The sequence below is a fragment of the Epinephelus lanceolatus genome, chromosome 21, assembly GCF_041903045.1.
Source record: "Epinephelus lanceolatus isolate andai-2023 chromosome 21, ASM4190304v1, whole genome shotgun sequence".
Lineage (NCBI taxonomy): Eukaryota > Metazoa > Chordata > Actinopteri > Perciformes > Serranidae > Epinephelus > Epinephelus lanceolatus.
The window spans coordinates 5,234,943-5,257,214 of record NC_135754.1 but is presented as its reverse complement, the minus strand read 5'-3'; the positions used below and the strand labels follow the sequence as shown (position 1 = coordinate 5,257,214).

General features: G+C 40.2%; 1 protein-coding gene across 1 annotated transcript in view; it reads right to left on the bottom strand.

Moving 5' to 3' along the window:
* Window positions 1-22,272, bottom strand: part of ryr2a (ryanodine receptor 2a (cardiac)) — a 259,999-nt gene that overhangs the window by 112,879 nt on the left and 124,848 nt on the right. The window contains exons 17-33 of the mRNA XM_078163436.1: window positions 21,978-22,111; window positions 21,567-21,808; window positions 20,026-20,218; window positions 17,772-17,976; window positions 16,721-16,825; window positions 13,599-13,702; window positions 13,258-13,341; window positions 11,435-11,594; window positions 9,661-9,808; window positions 9,390-9,493; window positions 8,211-8,315; window positions 7,931-8,105; window positions 7,337-7,545; window positions 5,280-5,456; window positions 929-1,074; window positions 699-813; window positions 262-422 (exon numbers count right to left, since the gene is read on the bottom strand). Of these exons, the coding sequence (XP_078019562.1) occupies window positions 262-422; window positions 699-813; window positions 929-1,074; window positions 5,280-5,456; window positions 7,337-7,545; window positions 7,931-8,105; window positions 8,211-8,315; window positions 9,390-9,493; window positions 9,661-9,808; window positions 11,435-11,594; window positions 13,258-13,341; window positions 13,599-13,702; window positions 16,721-16,825; window positions 17,772-17,976; window positions 20,026-20,218; window positions 21,567-21,808; window positions 21,978-22,111 (2,567 nt within the window). The remainder of the gene's footprint in view (window positions 1-261; window positions 423-698; window positions 814-928; window positions 1,075-5,279; window positions 5,457-7,336; window positions 7,546-7,930; window positions 8,106-8,210; window positions 8,316-9,389; window positions 9,494-9,660; window positions 9,809-11,434; window positions 11,595-13,257; window positions 13,342-13,598; window positions 13,703-16,720; window positions 16,826-17,771; window positions 17,977-20,025; window positions 20,219-21,566; window positions 21,809-21,977; window positions 22,112-22,272) is intronic.

Genomic DNA, 22,272 nt, shown 5'->3' with positions numbered 1-22,272 from the left:
GGTGCCAAGTTGTGTTTTGCCTCCAGCTAATAAAATGAGGCCATTGTGACGTTAGTCCCAACACACATCATGTAACAGTCACTGTGCTTTACACTAGAAAACACACACACACACACACACACAATATATATATATATATATATATTGTGTGTGTGTGTGTGTGTATATATATTTGATATATATATATATATATATATATTGTGTGTGTGTGTGTGTGTGTTTTCTATGGGCAAGCTATGGGCTGGCTGCAACTCGACTAACCTCTCATGAACTTTGCCCTTCTCATCTCCCAGGGTAACAGTGACAGTTCGGACGTTGTGCAGCTCAAAGCCTGGGTCATACTGATGAAAGTCAGAGGTTACCCAGCCCACCCAAACACTGCTGGGCTCCTGACCAGGGAAGATCCGCACAGAATAGTAGTGCTGTACAAAAAGAAGGGTGCAATCTTTCGTCACAACACCTGTATTATGAAACACTAATTCAATGCATGTAATTAAGACCCCTTGGGTAAACACCTCTCTCAGGTACAGGGAATAAACATAATTTGCCAAAATATTATTTTATTAATTCCCAAATCATCTTGTGCATTTTTAGTGTTACGTGCGCTCTTAGAGTGGGGAGCTACTTGCCATCAGTAACATGTATATTACATCATGTGAGTTTTTTGTAATTTTTATTTTGTGTATCTATTATCTTACAGTAGAAGCTTGCATGAGGAATTCATATTCATCTCTGTCATCAGCCATCACTTCCTCTGACACGCGAGCAGATGATGGACAGCTGTTATCTGGCTTGTTTCTCTTTAACATGAACCTGGTGGATTAGATGGTTGATTAAGCCACATCAAGTTCAAAAAACACAATATACAATGACAAAAAGGTACAAAATACTAAAGTGCAAAAGCTGCGTTGAGAAATCAGAGGGTTACCGTTGCTTGAGCTTGGAGGGCTTCTCCTGGTTATAATCTTTGTGGTTGTTGAATTCATCTCTCTCAGGTCCATTGGGACCATTGTGACCGTGAGAAGACTTCATCAGGACCTCAAAGTCTGACACAGTTTCAAAGTCCTCCAGCTCCTGCTAGAAACAGACAGTGAACACACCACACATATTTTCAATCATAAACACAACCGTACAGTTAACACCTTCAGCTGAATGTGAGCGGTAAATGGTGATGTGGAGAGGTTCCCAATTGTTGTGAATTGCAGAGATATATAAAATCAGCAAACTTGTTGACTGCTGGTGTCATTTTAGCTGTCACCTAAAGGTTTAAAGATATATAGTTAAAAACAGTGCTCCAACCTATGGGATATTTATGTTGTGCTTATTTCATGTACTGTTGCATTGCTGGGTCTTTGATAAACCAAATCTATCTATCAACAGTCATAAAACATTATCAATGTGACTTATAGTGAATTACAAGTGACAAGTGTCAATGTTCTGGCTAGTTACACTAGAGGTTGGTTGATGGGGCTTCTAATGCATTATGAATATCTCTACACATCAGTCAATAATCAACTGTTGCAAGGACTCGTAATATGTAATAATAGTCCATGCAGTATCATAAGTTATCACTGTACGTGTTAAGTGAAGTGAAGATGCACCTATAATAACACATGCTTCATCTTAACATTTCATTGTTGGTGGTAAAGTGTAATACATTTTCATGCATATAGAATTAATGCTGCATAATAACCGATTAATGCCTACCATATATTGGGATAATTTTAAAAGACTTTTGAAAAAACTTTAAAGTCTGGCACTTCTCACAATTGAAGACAATTTGTCGTATGTTAGCAAGCTTCTAGTCACAGAATCAGATTTTGCAAAGACTGGGCATCCTGCAGGGTCACTGTTTCCAAGATTGCCAACTTACAAATGGAATAAAGTGGAGAGAAACTGTTGCAGCCCTCAAAATCCCCAGTAAAGATGCCATATGCTGTAACTAGCTAGCAAGCTAACCACTGTTCCCATCCCAAACAGGGTTACTTCTTAGCTAACTTCTTAGCAACTGGAATGCGTGCTATTAGTCCATGACCTAACTGTACATTTCAGCTAAAGACTTCTAGCCATATCCATCTATATCTCTACATAGTTATATGATAACGTGTGATTTTTGAAGCTAGCAGTCTACTAGCAAACATTCCAGTAGCTAATGCTAGCTTACAAGTAGCCACTACAGCGGTTCGCTAGCTAGCTATAACATACTTACCAGGGATTTTGAGAGCTGTCCACTTTCTTCCTTCTTCACGCTTTCATGGTACAAATGGGAGGACATTTCAAAGAGGCAGTCTTGTTCACTCCACAGCTCCTTCTTTTCCTTCTTTTCCACAGTAACTTTACATGTCACAATTCACAGTTAAAAACAGGACTCACATTCAGTACGCCAGGCAGGCAGGTAAAATCAACAAAAAGAGAGCTTTAATGAAATAAAACTAATACCAGACAAAGACAAAAACAGGCAGGCAACAAAACGAGAGAGACAGCAGGACCATAAACAAACCTGTAACAGTTACTGGAACAAGGAACACAAAGAGGGAATTCAACAAGGGACCAACACAGACAGACTGACAAAAGAAAAAGGGAGCACAAGGACTAAATTTATAAGGAGAGCAGAGATATAACGAGGGACAGGTGATAGCAGGGTTGATGATTAACAGGTAAAACAAATCAGGGCCTGGCAGACAATAATCACAAAGGCAGAGGCAGGAAGTAAAACCAGACACTACACATGAGGAATGAAGCTACAAAATAAAACAGGAGGTCAAACATGAATGAACAACACCAAAACACAACAAACAGAAACTCAAAACCCAGAAAACAAAGATAAATGACTACCAACAAAAACTACAAACAAAAACCCCGGACCGTGACAGTTCAAGAGAAATGTGGCTAAATCATAGACTGTATCCACCTTGATCCTGAGGGCGCTACTGTAGAAATGATTACGGGTGCAACTTCTGGCAAGATAATGTCCGTCACACACATAAATCATGCAAGACATCATGATGGCACTTCAACCAAAGCAAAAAAAAAAACAACACATGACAGTACAGTTGTATCGGCCAGTCGCAGTTCAGTAGGACAGGACATGCTTGGGAAACTGACTGTACATGTGACTTTGTCTATTTTCTTGTACTGTTGAAAAGGAGGAGAAAGAAGTTGTACAAGGCTGCCTCTTTGACCTGTCCTCCCATTTGTACAACGATAGCATTGGGAAGGAAGGAACTGGACAGAAATTGCTGCAGCCCTCAAAATCCCCAGTGTTTGTTAGTAGTATACCAGCTAAACGTGTGCTTCAGCTGAAGACTGCTAGCTTAAAAATAATAATTTATGCGGTAAGCTTACAATCTTCAGCTGAAATGTATAGTTAGCTCGTGGACTAATAGCAAACTTCCCAGTAGCTAACATTAGCTCACAAGAAGCACTGTTTGGGATGGGACAGTGTTAGTGAGATAGTTATAGCATAACAGTTACTCACTGGAGATTACAAAGGCCAACAACAATTTCTGTCCTATTTTTTCCTTTTTGAAGCTAGCAATCCTGCCAGTACTGATCCTGAAAGATCCCCAATCTTTGCAAAGTCTTGTTCTGTGACTAAATACTTATGACTTATGACACATTGTCTTTAGATGTCAGATGGTTTACAAGTATAAACAGGGTTGCCAACTTTAAGCCAACACATAAAATTTTTGTTTGTCAACTGATTTGGTAGATCCTGATCCCCCGCATCCTAACAGATTTTTGGGGCCCCTGCTGGAGATGGATAGGGCCTAATACTTTACATACAAATACCATACAGAGAGAGACAATGGTGGTATAATGGGGGTCTGGTGGTCCTCCCCCAGAAAATTTTGGATGGGGTAGATGCGATATCCTGCATTATGGTGGGTTTAGGGGTAGCATTCTGGAGATGGGCATTCATTCAAAGCCACCCTGACTTGCAGGGCCTTCACAAGTGAACCTGCATTCAGCTCAGAGTGACTGCACTAGTGAAAACCACAAACTAGGACTTGCCTATGTGGCATGTAGTCTATTACTTTGTAGACACAAGACTCATTTTGGATTTAAAGCAAAATTCATGGTTGAAATGGTTGAATATATTTTGATTACGATCTAAATAAAATATTATTTTGGGAATAATAATAATATATTTTGTGTATTACTGTAGTCTAAAGAGCATTTCATGATCTATTTCTAGACTATGCAAGTCTAAGATTCATTTCAGTTTTGACATTTACAAGTCTTTTCAAAGTATTTAATGCATAGTAGGCATGAATAACTTATGATGCACCACAGATTCTTTTAAGTGCATGAAAATGCGTTACACCTTATTTACCAGGCCAACAAAGAAACATCATAATGAAGCATGCAGGATTACAGATGCAATGTACTTCACCTACTTGTATTTACTTATAATACTGCATAGACTATTATAGCATACTATGAGGCCTTGATTGTTTAGGTGAGTATAGGTATTCATAATGCATCATTAGCCCCATCAGTCAACTTTTAGTTAATGACTAGTCAAGAGCATCCATTACACACTTGATGCTCTTGAATTTACTGTCACATCTACAATGTTTTATGACTGTTGATATAGAGCGTTAGTAAGCCTAATGTATGTTAATAGCCATAGTGCTGCCATAAAGCAATATGAATGCATTATATTTCACCATGAATGCTCTCATAATGTACTATAGATGAGGTCTTCATTAATAGTGTTCTCCAATTTACTTTACATGCTAACTGATTGAGGCAGTGGTAGATTAGCACCTCCTATGATCTGCAAAATAAAATAAAGTTTTCTGAGTAGAAACTGGTGACTTTAAGATAATGGCTTGAGTTCCCCACCAGAAAGAGCTGTCTGACTGCAAGGTAAAGCAATGAAAATATTTTAACTATGATGTAAACTTAAACTGACTGACTTTTAAGTGGCTAAAAACTAGCCAATTGAGACAGCGTTTGCTCAGTGCTGTTTCATTTATGTACTGGGCATGGGGGGTTTCTACCCAATTGTAAAAAAACAAAACAAAACAAAACAAAAAATATTGTGAATCAGTCTATACAATGAATTTCACTGGGGCAGTGGAGGAAACAGATGGATCGCATTTAGGACTTGTTTTAGACACAAAGTATCTGTCTGTCAATCTCAACACACACACACACACACACACACACACACACACACACACACACATATATATATATATATATATATATATCTCCGACACGACACGTGTATATATGAGTACATGTCAGTGTGTTTGTGGCACTGTTACCCTCTTTGGTGAGAAGAGGCTATCATTCGTTGGGGATCTGGAGAAGGATTCTGCACACTCTATGGGCATGCTCAGTCTGTAGAAAGTAATGTCAGTGTAACTGTTCTGTGAGCCAAATGACCTCTGGGTGACCTTTAGGCAAGGACATGACTCCACTGTCCCATCTATCCTTGTCACCTAAGAACAGAGGAAAAAATAAAACAACATTAGTTTTGTCTGTACTCTCATTTTTCAGCAGTCTATTGAACAGTTTTGGAGGAAAAAGCATACAAGACAAAAACATACAGTACAGGCCAAAAGTTTGGACACACCTTCTCATTCAATGCGTTTTCTTTATTTTCATGACTATTTACATTGTAGATTCTCACTGAAGGCATCAAAACTATGAATGAACACATGTGGAGTTATGTACTTAACAAAAAAAGGTGAAATAACTGAAAACATGTTTTATATTCTAGTTTCTTCAAAATAGCCACCCTTTGCTCTGATTACTGCTTTGCACACTCTTGGCATTCTCTCCATGAGCTTCAAGAGGTAGTCACCTGAAATGGTTTCCACTTCACAGGTGTGCCTTATCAGGGTTAATTAGTGGAATTTCTTGCTTTATCAATGGGGTTGGGACCATCAGTTGTGTTGTGCAGAAGTCAGGTTAATACACAGCCGACAGCCCTATTGGACAACTGTTAAAATACATATTATGGCAAGAACCAATCAGCTAACTAAAGAAAAACGAGTGGCCATCATTACTTTAAGAAATGAAGGTCAGTCAGTCCGCAAAATTGCAAAAACTTTAAATGTGTCCCCAAGTGGAGTCGCAAAAACCATCAAGCGCTACAACCAAACTGGCACACATGAGGACCGACCCAGGAAAGGAAGACCAAGAGTCACCTCTGCTTCTGAGGATAAGTTCATCCGAGTCACCAGCCTCAGAAATCGCAAGTTAACAGCAGCTCAGATCAGAGACCAGATGAATGCCACACAGAGTTCTAGCAGCAGACCCATCTCTAGAACAACTGTTAAGAGGAGACTGCGCCAATCAGGCCTTCATGGTCAAATAGCTGCTAGGAAACCACTGCTAAGGAGAGGCAACAAGCAGAAGAGATTTGTTTGGGCCAAGAAACACAAGGAATGGACATTAGACCAGTGGAAATCTGTGCTTTGGTCTGATGAGTCCAAATTTGAGATCTTTGGTTCCAACCGCCGTGTCTTTGTGAGACGCAGAAAAGGTGAACGGATGGATTCCACATGCCTGGTTCCCACTGTGAAGCATGGAGGAGGAGGTGTGATGGTGTGGGGGTGTTTTGCTGGTGACACTGTTGGGGATTTATTCAAAATTGAAGGCACACTGAACCAGCATGGCTACCACAGCATCCTGCAGCGACATGCCATCCCATCCGGTTTGCGTTTAGTTGGACCATCATTTATTTTTCAACAGGACAATGACCCCAAACACACCTCCAGGCTGTGTAAGGGCTATTTGACCAAGAAGGAGAGTGATGGAGTGCTGCGGCAGATGACCTGGCCTCCACAGTCACCGGACCTGAACCCAATCCAGATGGTTTGGGGTGAGCTGGACCGCAGAGTGAAGGCAAAGGGGCCAACAAGTGCTAAACACCTCTGGGAACTCCTTCAAGACTGTTGGAAAACCATTTCAGGTGACTACCTCTTGGAGCTCATGGAGAGAATGCCAAGAGTGTGCAAAGCAGTAATCAGAGCAAAGGGTGGCTATTTTGAAGAAACTAGAATATAAAACATGTTTTCAGTTATTTCACCTTTTTTTGTTAAGTACATAACTCCACATGTGTTCATTCATAGTTTTGATGCCTTCAGTGAGAATCTACAATGTAAATAGTCATGAAAATAAAGAAAACGCATTGAATGAGAAGGTGTGTCCAAACTTTTGGCCTGTACTGTATTTAGAAATGTTTTACAATGTGTCTGAAGGGATTGCATGTCAGGCCAATGCCATCTGAAATTCTACCAAAAAAACCCCAGCAGATTCTACCAGGTACTAGTTAAATGGGATGTGAGGGTGTACCACAGATGACTCCCCTCACCTCTATGTGCTGGTGGTTGGGTGGTACAGGAACAAACTGAGGAAGCCTCTTGCTGAGCCACATGGTGACGTCTCGGTTCATATTGACAGCAAACGGTTCGTAACCTTCCTGCAAGCCACAGATGGTGAAGTACTTCAGGGTGCTCACGTCTTTACCGAAGTTCATTCTTCCCACTTGACACGAACCAAGACTGCACACTGGGATAAAACCTGGAGACCAACAGAAAAAGTCAAATACTAAGATGACGCTTTTTGTGCATTACTACCTGTGACACTATGTATAGAGGAACCTTTTAATGGATCATTTGTGCAACTCAGTATTCACCTAATCAATTGAGAAATTGTGGAGATATCCTCTGAGGTTGGGAGGTTTGTCAGCTGGTGTGATGGTACATACTAAGCTTCAACACTTATAATAACAAGCACATACTGAGCTGTTTCTATAATTGACATTTGCCTTGTTTTAAAGGGTTTTTAAAAGAAGCAGAGGAAGAGGTTCCAACTGTTCTTCAGTATGATGGGGATCATTGTTAGTCAAGGCTACAAAGCAGTGCAACGTTAAAGTTGTGTGTGTCGTCAACAACGCAGCACTGACCTTCACCCACTTCAAAGTCCTTGAAGGCCAGCTCAGATCCAGAGTCATCCAGCAGCACTTCTCCATTAAGTGTGAACATCATGGTGTGTTCGTTAAGATCCACCATGCAACCCACCACGTCCCCTGTCTGCCAGGCACGCCCAAAATGCTCATTACCCTGGTGCCAACGCTGGACCTAAAAATAACGTTTTAAAAATTCCAATTTATGACTAATTTGGACCACTGTAGTGCCAAGAAACTGAACAAATGGAGTGTGTACAGCACAGGAAAACCCAGCCACCTTGAAACCATCAAAGACAAAGGCCTGGTCATCAGATCCCAGCTCCTGGTCTGGGAGGCATCCGGGCCTGGCCCAGCCCACCCTCATCTCTCCTGCTGTTAATACCTGGAAGAGAAGCATGAATGGGGTAATATCAAGTTTAGGAACAGTAAAACAACAGTAAAAGCTTGGAGTGAGAGCAATAGCCACACCCTGTAGTCTGTTGGTCTTTTGTCATATTTGACACTAAACAAGATATATTGTCTTTGTGACCAAGAAACAAGTGAGAAATAGTAACAACATTTGAGGAAAGGTTTTAAAAACCGATCCATGCCATAGTACTACCCAGTACACTTAAGATCAAAATAGGGCATTGTGAAGGGTCTTAGGTTAAGCCAAATACTTTGTCACATCCTAATACTTAACATCATAACATACAGTACTGTTCAAAGTTTGGAATCACTTGCTATGTTGATGTTTTTCTTTTTTCCTTTAGAAATAGCTCTTTTAACAGATACAATTGTGTAATCAAACGCCAAATTTAAAAAGTACATTTAAAATAGTTTTACCCCCCAAAAAGAAGAATTAAATAATTCAAATAATGATTTAGTTGATGTTCCCTCAGGATTGTATGATAGGGGAAAATACTGCCCAAATACCCTTCAATTTTGAATTTGTTTGCTAGTCCAGAAAAGCACAAGTGACCCTGGGTATTTTTGTGAGCCCATTTTTCTTTGGGCCCTCTGCAGTCTACTTAGTGTTTGGAATGAATAAGTTCAAGCTGTGAATTGTCAGTCTGTAGTATGTTCAGTTGATATTCTAATAGTGCTAAGCCAAGACTAACCTTTTTATTTTGAAGTTTGAAGAAGAGCTTTGTTAAAGCAACACCTTGCGTGTTAATTCCAGCTTGCTGTAGGCATTATTGCGCACTTGACACTGACACAGGAACCTCTTCCTATTCAAATCTATACACATTTTGATGCTAAGCTTCCAGAACCCTTCATACAGATAACATTCATTTGTATGGAGGACTTTCTACAACCTAAAAGCACAAAAGACCACTCAGAAATGCAGAATGTTCCTCTCTTCAGCCATCTCTCTGAACCCAGTCAGGCTTTCTGGCAGGAGATTCCAAACTTTTTAACGGTAATGTATATTTCAGAGCAATACTACCATAGCTCTGATCATCCATCTTCTTACCTCCAGCTCAAAGTACCACTTTCCTGCATTAACACAGTAGGTTTTTTCTGCTCTGAAAATACGGAACCTCTCAGCAGATACGTTGTTGTGGTCAGATTGAGCTGCTGGATAAAAAGAAGGTGGGTGGGTGGGGGGTGGGGTGGGGGTGGGGTGTAGACAATGTAATCAGCAATCTCATGGGTACATTATCACTCAAAGAGTAAAATATACAAATACCCCTAAAAATGAAAACTCATAGAATGAAGCCTTTCAATAAAGACATGTATTGTACCGTGGTCCTGGTCAGGAGCCTCCAGGTTGTATCCATATCCAAGCAAAGTCCTAACAGCCTCTCTCAGACTGTCTTTGTTGGACTTCTTGGTTCTCTCATCCAACAGGATATAGGGGACCAGACGAGGGTTTCTACGATTCTTCACATCCTAAAGGGAGACAAAGGCCAGGAGAATATAAATTCAATAACCAATTAGTTAAGGAAAGCAGTGCTGGGTGGGGAAAGTGAAACAGTAGTGCTTACCCCTCCCTTATTACCATCACTGAGCTGCCTATGGGCAAGACAAGTTAATCCCTTAAAGATGTAACAGAGCAGCAAACAAACTGCAAGACATCAGCTTGCTTAGGGTATGGAGATCACCATTGGTTCTAGTCAGCCAACTGGATGAACTGGGTAAAGCATTTTATCATTAGTGTTCCACATTCACAAGCCACTCAGAGTGGTGTTTTAGTATTAAAGTTGATCTTGGTCTCGAGACCACCTTTTGAACCTTTCAGTCTTATCTTGGAATCAACTGCATTTTTACTTGGTCTTGTTTTGATCTCAGACAGAGAGGACTCTGGATTTTATTTCAAGCCTGGACAAGACCACAACTGTGGAGATATTATTAAATTCCCTCTGCATCGTTTGATTTAATTGTTAAGATCATGACTGCTTCAGATGCAACAAATAACTTGACTCGTTTCTGGTTTTTAATTTTTGTTACTATTAAGGGCTCTGCCCTTCCCACATACTCCAAGAAAGTGAATGCAGGACAAAGGAGAAAAAGCTGTGGCTGTCTGGGAGGAGATGTTAGCCACATCTTTGGCATTTTTTTTTTTTGTTTTTTTTTTTTGCTTGGCTCAATTTGAGAAGTGTCTATGGTTTGCATGTTGTCCGTTTTATCTTGTTAAATGCAATACAGGACGAACTGGTCTGAACTTGGTCTCATCTTGGTCTCAACCTGCCTTGGTCTTGATCTTAACTTAGTCTCAACTCCTCAAAGTCTTGGTCTTGTCTCAGTGTCGACACGCTGAGAGTATTATCAAATGGGGATATTGCCTCTGAAAGAAAAAAAGCAACCTATGTATATTCTGGGCTACCTGTTTAAAGATGCAGCTGTCAGTGTCATCTTACAACTGATATGCCTTTTTGTTGCTACTGTTTTGTTCCCCTCTTAGTTTAACGTAGTGCACCTCAGTTTGACTTTTCAGGCTCAGGGTTCCTCCCTACTAAGATGGCATGGCTCATTCCTAAAAGAGGAGGGCGTATTTTCAAACTGTGCTGGACTTGACCTTTTCCAGACATCTGCCCACCACCAAACTTTAATGTTGTTACAGGTTGAGATGAAGCTGATTTTAGGTGCTTTATAAACTGCTGAGTCATATAGTCCAAAACATTGCATCACTTGTCAAAATGTTGTGTCAAAAATGTAGTGGAGTAAAAAGTACAATATTTCCCTGTAAAATAAAGTTCAGTATAAAAGCAAGAGACACAAGCAACTAAAAGTGGTACTTGGTCTCGGGTAGACATGCTTAGTTACATTTCACTACTTCAAGTAAGTCTTTAGACTTTACTCCTTTATGGTCTTCAGACTTGACTCAAACTCAGTCATAATGAATGATGAACTGTGCGATCTGTCATTGACCTTATGAATTAACACAACAACAACACTAACACACAGGACAGCTAGGGATTTAGTGACAGTAGCAAAGGAGACCACATTGCTCCCTGTCAACACATTAAAAAACCCACACACAGAGCCAAGTATTTAATATGCATCACAGTCTCCTACCTGTTGGATGCCATAGGTCCAGCCCTGGCGGATGCGATCTCTTGCCCAGACGTTGTGTGCATTCTCAGCCAGTTTGTCCACCATGGCCTCCTGGGTGGAGGTCAGTTTGATGTGACTCAGGTCCAAAGGAGCAGGTTTATAACCACCGGACAACTCATAGCTGCACAGACAGATGTGAATCACTGAATTGTTAGCTAGCCAGCTGCTCAATAACCTTCATGTATTCATGTGTAAGAGCTCTTCAAGACCATTTTTTCCAGTTTCTGCCTTAGTCATCACCTTATAAAATGTCCCTTGTCTCAATCATCTTATCACTACATCATGTAAGTATTATTCCGCATCCTGTGCATTATTTACAGTTGCATGCAAAAATTTGGGCACCTCTGTTCAAAATTTTGTTTACTGTAAGTAGTTAACTGAGTAGAGGATAAATTGATTTCCAAAAGGCATAAAATTAGAGATGACACATTTCATCATCTTTTGCTTTGCTTCATCTAATCTTTTGTAGTCTCAAAACAACAAAAAAGGAAAAGGGCATGAAGCATGGTCAGTATTTAGTAGCACCCCCTTTGGCAAGTATCACAGGCTTTAATGCTTTTTGTAACCAGCTAAGAGTCTTTCAATTCTTGTTTGGGGGATTTTTGCCCATTCTTCCGGCAAAAGGCTTCTAGTTCTGTGAGATTCTTGGGCCGTCTTGCATGTCCTGTTGTAGAAGCCATCCTCTATTCATCTTCAGTATTTTTACAGATGCTGTGATGTTTGCTTCCAGAATTTGCTGAAATTTAACTGAATCCATTCTTCCCTCTACCAGTGAAATGTCCCCCCTGCCACTGGTTGCAACACAAGCCCAAAGCATGATCGATCCACCCCCATGTTTAACAGTTGAACAGGTTCTTTTTATGAAATTATACACCCTTTTTCTCTCCAAACACACCTTCCTCATTACCTTTAAAAGGTTCGTTTTTAACTTAATCAGTCCAAAGGACCTGTGTCCAAACAACATCAAGCTTGTTTTGATGTTCCTTTGCAAACTTCTGACGCTGGGTTTTGTAGTGAGGACACAGGAAAGGTTTTCCTCTGATAACTCTTCCATGAAGGTAATATTGGTACAGGTGTCACTGCACAGTAGAACAGTGCACCACCACTCCAGAGTCTGCTAAATCTTCCTGCAGGTCTTTTGCAGTCAAACGGGGGTTTTAATTAGCCTTTCTAACAACCCTACGAGCAGCTGTCTCGGAAAGTCAACTTGGTCTTCCAGATCTCAACTTGACCTCCACAGTTCCTGTTTACTGCCATTTCTTAATTACATTACAAACTGAGGAAACAGCTACCTGAAAACACTTTGCTTTCTTCTTATACCATTCTCCTGTTTTGTGGGCATCAGTTATTTTAGTTTTCCGAGTGCTAGGCAGCTGTTTAGAGGAGCCCATGGCTGCTGATTGATGGGACAGAGTTTCAGGAGTCAGAATGTGTATAAAGCTCTGAAATTTGCATCACCTGGCCTTTCCTAATGATGACTGTGAACAAGCCAGAGTTCTAACAAGGTCTGAGACCCTGGTAAAAGTTGTCTAAGAGCTCAAATGTCAAAGGGTGCCCAAACTTTTGCATGGTGCTCCTTTCCTTTATTCACTCTAAAATTGTACATAACAAAAATAATACACTGATCTTGCTTACAATGTTGAAAAATATATTCTATTTCTAACATCATGCCTTTTGGAGATATGTTCATCTTCCACGTACTTAACTACTCACAGTAAATGGCATTTTGACCATGGGTGCCCAAACTCTATTTTTTTATAATAATGATAGTTGAGGTGACTTACGTCGGTGACAGTTTCATGCTCTTGACTTTCTCTACAGCATGTTCATCTGCTAGGCCAACATGGCAGCCTAAGGCCAGGAGAGTTCTGCAACACACACACAAACACAAATGACCAAACATGCAATCTATTGTTCAGGTGTGTGATATTGACCCAAACATGTTACCATCACCCATACTCCTACATACTACATGGAGACTTACTTGGTGAGTTTACTGCCTTGTCAACAGAAAGAATCTTAGAGTTTGGTCATGTACAGTATGAACACAGGGCTTAATGGTGTCACAGATAAATATTTGATCTAAATGCCATTTAATATGTTGCTCACTGCGCTAAAGCATTACTTGAGAGTCTCCAGAGACATCTGTAAGTTGTAGCTTCGTTCTTGTTCAGGAAGCTTGGAGAACTCCACCAGACAGGGGTGTTGCCGCTTGTTATCATCTCGCACCTGAAACACACATAGATGCACGTATAAAAAAGCAAAGGTTAGAACAGTTATAGAGCCTGTTGCTTGGCCACCTTTAATCTCAGGACACAGAACAATGGGACACTTGGATGCATGTAGTTATACAACTGGAGTTACATCCACATCACTTCAACGTCTGTAGTGCTCCACTCTCCACAAGATTTCAGCACTGATTGCTTGGGATGTGTTGCGTAGTGTCTGAACTTATTGTGAGAAGTACCAGGCCCAGCATCTGACTGGGCAACAAGTGAGAACCCTTCTGGGGCTGTGGCTGTGCTGGTGTATCAGTCTGAGCCAGACAGCAGCAGCTGCACTGAGCACTGAGTGAGCCACAGAGTTGGATATGACTGACTGCCTGGATTTGGTGTAGATGTGACTGCAGAGCCTGGAGAATTCTGGATTTAATGGAAGATGTAATGACCTTGAGTTGGAGGGCTGAAGCTCTGCCAGATAAGCATGCAGCCTCAGCCTGTTGGGAAGGTGTCGCTTAACACATGTGGTGGTGGATAATGAAAATGAACTGAATCTCACAGAGGCAACTGTGACAATTCTAAAAGGTGATGTCGCCCAATGTCAGGATTTGAGAGCCTCCTCCTCATGAGCTATTACTGCTGCTTTGGTGATAAACACGTCAAATAAGCTGGACTAGTCTGCTATAAAGTCATGGACTGGTGAGCAAGCGACTCAAGCGGGTGTGTTTGGCCCATTTAATGCAGTTCATATCCCATTACAACATGTCTTCTTTTCCTTTTAAGTATGTCATCATTACATGGTGTTAGAAAGGATAGTCTTTTGTATTATGTTATTTAGGCTTGGTGATATATGACAAGGGGCGGCACGGTGGTGTGGTGGTTAGCACTGTCGCCTCACAGCAAGAGGGTTCCTGGTTCGATCCCGGGTGTGGGAGGCCCTCTGTGGAGTTTGCATGTTCTCCCCATGTCAGTGTGGGTTTTCTCCGGGTACTCCGGCTTCCTCCCACCATCCAGAGACATGGAGACTGGGGATAGGTTAATTGGTGACTCTAAATTGTCTGTAGGCGTGAATGGCTGTCTGTCTCTACATGTCAGCCCTGTCTGGTGACCTGTCCAAAGTGTACCCCGCAACCCTCACGAGGATAAGCAGTTAGAAAATGGATGGATGGATATATAACAAAGATCAAATGCAACACTTGTTTTTCGCTCCCATTTTTCAAAGGATGGAGTTAAAGATGCAAGACTTTTGATGTACTATATAGATATATTTCTCTCAAATTCTGAAAAAGGTGTTAAATTCAGTGTTAGTGAGCACTTCTCCTTTTTCAAGATAATCCATCCACCTGACAAGGGTGGCATATCAACATGCTGAATAAAAAACATCATTAGTACACAGGTGTGCCTTGAGATGGTTAGTAATTCTTAGATCATTCACTTGAACCTATGGAAAATGGGAGCAAAAACAAAAGTTTCTGTTTGAATTTTTATTCAGTATATTTTGAGGCAATTAATAATTGTACAGTGTTGTATTAGGAAGGCCAACCCTTTTTGCACTGTCTTATATATTGATATAGTTTTATTTTAAGGCAGTTACAGTCTACTGCAGTGCTGTCCTGATTCTCCTATTGAACTTGTTTTGTGCTCATATATGGGAACATGTAAGGTTTAACATTATATTATTGTTACATTGCAAGTACCTATGTGACAGTGCTTCTCAGGTTATGTTGCAGAGTAACACAAAAGTCATGTAACAAGTAGTAACAAATTATTTTCTACAGGGAGAAAAAGTAAAGTAAAGTAAAGTGTTACTTTTTTAAAGTAACAAGTACTGTACTTTTTTGAGTTACAATAACAACGCTGGTAGTCACAGACAGTTCTGTTATCCCATTCAGACATGACAGCACATTTAGGAACAAGATGCATTTGGCACCTGTTGTGATGTTACTGCTGGAAAACAGCATGGCTGGATTGACAGATGTCCCAACCTATTTTTCTGTCGAGGCCCTCATTTTTATTAATTAATAAAATCAAATATAGGCACAGCCTATCCCAGCTGAGAGACAGATAACCATCCACACTCACATTCACACCTATTTAGAGTCACCAGTGAACCTAGCCTGCATGTCTTTGGACGGTGGGAGAAAGCTGGAGTACCCGAAGAAAACCTACACTGACACGGGGTAGAACATGCACAACTCCACACACGGGAGGGGCCCCACCCCCAGTTCAAACCAGGAACCCTCTTGTTGTGAGGCGACAATGCAAACCACTGCATCCCTGTACCACCAGACCTTTATTTTAATGAATCCTAATTTCAAATCCATTTTATCTGCATTTTAATCATGTTAGAAAAATAATTATGTTGAGTTCTTTGAAAGGCACCGAAGCACTGAATGACAGGATGTTAAGTTGGACTTGTTAAGTCTTATTTGCTCACAAGCTGTATGTAAAGTGCTTAGCTTGATATTCATTTAGTCATCCACAAAGTTAGCATAAAAGTTTAAAATACAAGGAAAGAGACAGTGGGTCTGATTATTCCTGTGGCTAAACAAACTGCTTTTTTCTTTTTACTTCTTTAGTGGGCACGGTGAACAGGAAAAAGGATTTATATAGACTGATCGGACATGAGAGGAATCTCACTAATTAGCTCAATCACATTTTTCATTGTTTAACTTATCTTTTTTTCTTTGAGCATAGGATTACACTCTCATAAGCAAGTTAAAACAGCTCTTAATTAGTGGAACAAGACACACATTTAATTTCTCTCTCTGCATGTTCAACCTCTTGCAGCTTTTACATTAATCTGATGGCATTCAGTTCAAAGTTGTGCGTTGAAAGTGACCCGAAAATGTTACAAGTCCAACCTGCCAAACTGTGATGACTTTTACATATATAAGCATTTGGGGCGCTTATTCAAACAGAGGAACATGTTAAATTGCCATCAGATCAATGTTAAGCAGAACGTGCCTGAAAGGGGCTTAGAATCAATGTTTTATACATAGTATTGATCTGTTTGTCTGATACTCACCACACCGTAGGTCCAGCCCAATTCTATCTTGTTCATCACCCACAGTTCATGGATGTTTTCTGCAAGCTTCTCCCTGATCCTCTCCAAGTGAGGTGGCAGCACAATCTATACACACAGAGAAAAACAAGCTATGTAATCATTTTGGACATCACTCTTCTGTTGCTTCAGTCTGGCTCTGCTCTGTTTGGTTTGATTGACAGAAAACACAATATCATGAACACTGGCATGGAAAAAAACATTCATTGGGTACGATCCGCACTAAAACAGATTCTGGAAAGGAGACTGGAAGAAAACTGCCATTTCTTAATTACATTACGACCTGATGAAACAGCTACCTGAAAACACTTTGCTATCTTCTTATAACCTTCTCCTGCTTTGTGGGCATCAGATATTTTAGTTTTCAGAGTGTTATGCAGCTGTTTAGAGGAGCCCATGGCTGCTGATTGATGGAACAAGGTTTCAGGAGTCAGTATTTATAAAGCTTTTCATTTTGCATCACCTGGCCTTTCCTAAAGATGATTGTGAACAAGACATAGCCCTAACAAGCTAATTATGGTCTGAGACCCTGGTAAAAGCTGTCTGAGAGCTCAAATGTCTTGGGGTGCCCAAACGTTTGCATGGTGCTCCTTTCCTTTTTTTCACTCTAAAATTGCATAAAACAAAAATAATACTCTGATCTTGCTTAAAATGTTGACAATCATGTTAAATCTTTAACTTCATGCCTTTTGGACATCACTTAATTAACTATTCACAGTAAAAGAAATTTTGACCGTGGGTGCCCAAACTTTTGCATGCCACTGTAAAGGTGAATGAATTTACAAACTGATAAACCTAAATCAAAATGATCCTAAGTTAACTAATAAAGCATGATGAAATAACATAATTCACACTAAAGAAATATTTAAAATATTATAGAAGATTTTGTCACTATTTGATTGTTTCATTATCTATTTATGTCTGTATTTATTCATATGATTATTTATTTCATAATGTCTTATGTATCTAATATTGCGCACTCTATGCTGCTAACAGGTGTGGCAGTGGTGTGTACCTGGCTGGTGTCCACAGGTGTGGGGGTGAATGCTGCCTGGCTCAAGGTGACAGTGGGTCCCAGCAGGTCTCTGGCTGCAGTCTGGTCCTGACTGGCCTCCAGTTTCAGTTTCTCCCTGGGTAACACCGCCTCATAGCAGGGAGCGTAACCTGGAGGGGGGAGGAACTTAAACTCCCCATGACGACCCCCAAGGAGGAAGCGCACCCTGCAGGGCGACAGATGACACGAGAAGGAATCAAGGTGGAGAAGTTATGTTTTGAAGGGTGTGATTACAACAACGCAACATTTTTTAATTTTCCAAACATCAAAGGAAACAGTCTGTACAACCACCAAACCCAGTGAGTTAATTAAATAACTTTAGACCTTTTTTGTGAGTATGGCTGGTCAGATTCTAGCATTTTTGACAATTTGCAAACAAGTATATTAATAGAGATATAAGCTATATGGGTAAAAATACATCTAAATAGCAGTAGGCAATACCACAAAATTTGGTTTTGATCCAATAGAAGTAATACAGGGCCAGAATCAATACCGATATGATACTTTTTATTATTGAATTTCATTTTATTTATTTTTTTAATGTGGGGGAAAGCGGTACGCCATCATTGATGTAGTACTTAAGTAACAGCAAGTGATGATCAATTACAATTTGAAAATGTAACATTACCAATGCTGAAGATCTGATTTGACTAAAATATTAATTTCACTAGGCTACTATATATTTGGATATTCTTTGAGCCTCTCTGAAAAGACTCCCAGTGAACTCAGAGGTCTGGATGCTGAGGCGTTTCCCTCCTTCTCCCCACTTTTCAGTTCTCTTTCTCAGGCTTTTTCCTCTTTTGTTAAGCCATCACTGCTATAATGTGTGTATGATAAAACTAGTCAGACTTGCACATACTATCCACATTGAATATCTGGGGACAGTTATGGTCACACGGATGTGCATGCAGTTCTATTTATAGTACAACTAAGTGTATGCGTCAGCCCACAGCAGTTAACAGGAGGGCTGGGAGGTGAGCTTACCATCCTACTGCTGACATTGGTAAAAAGTGAAACAAAGAAGATGTTGCTGGATCCCAAGTAAGTTTTTTGAGTGCAGACAACACAAAAGCGGAGAAGTAGATGTGCTCACGACAACGGAAAGTTGTTTGCACATACAGTTTTTCTCTTAAAATACAAATATGTACAGTGTAGAAGAGAGAAACAAATCCCTTTTTGGTATCGATCCTATTGATGCTAAGATCAATCTTCAAAATGAAAACATGTTATTTAGAGTATAGATATTTGAAGATCAATTTGCTACTAACTTTTAAATAGCCACAAATTCTATAAATCACGTACAGTATTGTAATAAATGCATTTTCTATTGGTGTAAGGTCACAAAAGAGTCCTATAGGGGTGTATTTTTTGCCTTACCAATTCTAGCATTTTTTTTTCACTGTATTATTCCTGTTGCCTTTTTATTTTTGTAGACTTACTTTTAATTAGTTTTTCAATAAACACTGTAAAATATGTTAATTAACTGTGTGAAACAACTTTAATTCTGAAAAGTATAATACAAATAATGTACAGTATATATTCTAATTAAAGCTGTAGTTGGCAACTTTTATAAAAATAACTGTTGTCTTTGATGAAACTATCACTACATCCAGACAGTAGCACATGAGACAGATAATGTGAAAAGAATTCTGTTCTTCCTCCTTCTCCTAGTGCTTCTAATGGCATTTGCAAGAATGTACAATGCCTGAACAAAAACAGCCAATCGGAGCTGAGGAGTCTCTGTCACGATTGACATGACTGACAGCTACGTTACAGAGTCCTTGGCACTGAATGTTTTCATTTAGGTGCGGGAGATTCTAGCAGTTGCCATTAGGAACACTAGCAGTTTCATGGACTGTCACATGTACTACTATCAGAATAAAATGACAATTTGAGCAAATATAAAAACATATGTTTTCAATATGCAAGTGTACCTCTACTGTAGGTAGAGGAAAATGACATCCTGTGTGTTTTAGCTATAAATAAGCTAATTCATTTCACACCTGACCAGTCAGTCAAATAGGCTGCTTTATCACTTCAATGTAACTTGAACTACACAAATATGGAGACCTGTAGCCTTTTTTGGCTTCATGGTGAAAGTGAGTCTCTGTTCTACAGGTCATTTACCACCTTCATGAAGAATTTATAGTTTGATGGGGGGCAGACAAAAACTAAATTTCCATTTGGTGTAAACTGTTTGCAGTAAAGCACTGACTTGACTCCTGCAGAGAAGCTGGCCACAGGGAAGAAGAGGCCGTCAGAGTTGAAGTTCTCAAACATGCCTTGAACCGGCTGGCCGTTGATCCTGAAGGAGATGCTGGGCACACTGAGGTCCAGGCAGCAGCTCACCACATCCTCTGCTCTCAGAAGATGCTGATTAGGTGAGCTGACAGTCCGCGCAATGCAGCCTGCACAGTGAGGACACGGTTGAGTTTTAGTCTGCAATATGGGAGCATCTGAATTTTGAATCTGCCATCTGGAACAATCTGACTCCATATTCATAGAGCTGGGAGGTCATTTTATCTGAGTTCATCCAGTTTGCTTCCATATTTCATTAATAGCATTAAATTATTATCAAGTACTCGAGTACTAGCAGAAAAAAAATAAATAAAAAAAAAACCTTACAAAGGAATAGAGTTCAAAATGAACACCCGAGCAAAATTGTGGGAAGGGGTTGGGACTCAGTGCTGCACAGAATATAGAGAATAGCTGTGTAAACACAAGTTTAAGGTTACATAGCTAACACTGCATACTCAGTTTATTCCGTTGAAATACTTCCAAACATCACTTGCCATTCTGCCTTTAACGTTAGATTGGGTGATATCTGACTGAAAACACTGAATGTTGTCATTTTTGCTATTTGGATCTGTGCAGATATTCATAGATAGCAGTTTAAGCACTGCATCCTATGCAAAAATTGTAAACTTTTCATAAAGAACATGGTCAGTTTACATTTCTATTTTAATTAATGCCTCTGCACCAGCCATAGCTGTGGCTGGGGCAACATGTTTTCAGTTTAACCATCCGTAAATCCCATTCTCATGAACACTATATCTCAAGAACATCTAAAGGAATTTTTTTTTTTTTTTCCAAAGTTGGTACAAACATCTACTCTGACTCAACAATGAATTGATGAGAATTTGGTCATCAAAGGTCAAAGGTCAAGGTCACTGTGACCACATCAGTGACAACAATGAACTGATTAAAATTTGTTGATCGGAGGTTAAGGTCACTGTACCCTCATAAAACATATCTTGGGCTATAATCCAATAATTTATATGCTAGTTATGACAAATTTCATACAAATATCTAATAGCATAAAATGATGAAGTGAAACATTTTATAATCAAAAGGTCAGTGTTTAACTTCATCATAATGTTCTGCAAAAACCCTTTTCTGGCCATTATTTAATATCATATCTCAGGAACCGAAGGGAATATACTGAATTGGTGACACTAATCTTGGGTGCCCACCTTGAAACCAGAATGTATAGTTTTTTTATGCCTCTGTGCTGTGGCAACAGTCATGGCCTGAGGCCTGGGGAAAGATGTGTGTGAAGCATCCATGTTTTAACAGACATGGATGTAAACTGTAACTGCAACTTGACAGGTTTGCGGAGGCATACAGTAAAACCACTAGGCGGTAACTGTAATTCATATATGTTTTCTGTTACTTAGCCCCAAAAAAAAAACAATTACTCTATACGTTGCCCTAATACTTATTTCTAAATCAAGTACACACACACACAGACCTCACCTGACCAAAGATGGAGTCCATCAAAGCCGTAGGAGTAGAGGTCATCACCCACCCCGTTGCCGCCCCACCCCTCACCCCCACTGGGGTAGGGTGCATAGCCACTGGTGTTAGCCCAGCCCACCCTGAGGTGAGAAGCCTCTGCTGTGACGAACGGCAGTGCCTGATCCACGATCAGCTCGTAGTACCACTTCCTATACTGAGCAGAGCCATCACTGACTCCCAGGAAGATGTTGGGACGCATGCTGTTGGGAAGATGAAACAGAGCAGAGACTGTTAATGGTCTGTCGGAAAATAACCTTCCACTGGGTTAGAATGGCAACTACTGTGCTGCCACTGAATTTTTTTATATGTCATATTTTGATTCAGTAAATACTGCAAATTGTGTGTGTGTGTGTGTGTGTGTGTGTATACCTGCTTACGTGGTTGATCAGGCGGGTCTGCAGTAGCAGATCTCTTCCTGGCAGCAGGTTGTCACAGATCAGGTGCTGGTTGGAGCGCACTGCCACGCCGTGACACACACACAGTGAACACAACACATCCAGAACCTAAATGGTACACACAAACCACATAATATGTCAGTGTTGTAAACTATTGTTAAAGCATCAACACAGACATACAAAGAGACTGAACTGCAGGATTCCTGACAGATGTTATTTGGACAGGCTACAGCTCCATGTCACATGCTGTCTTCTTTGCCGTGAGAAAT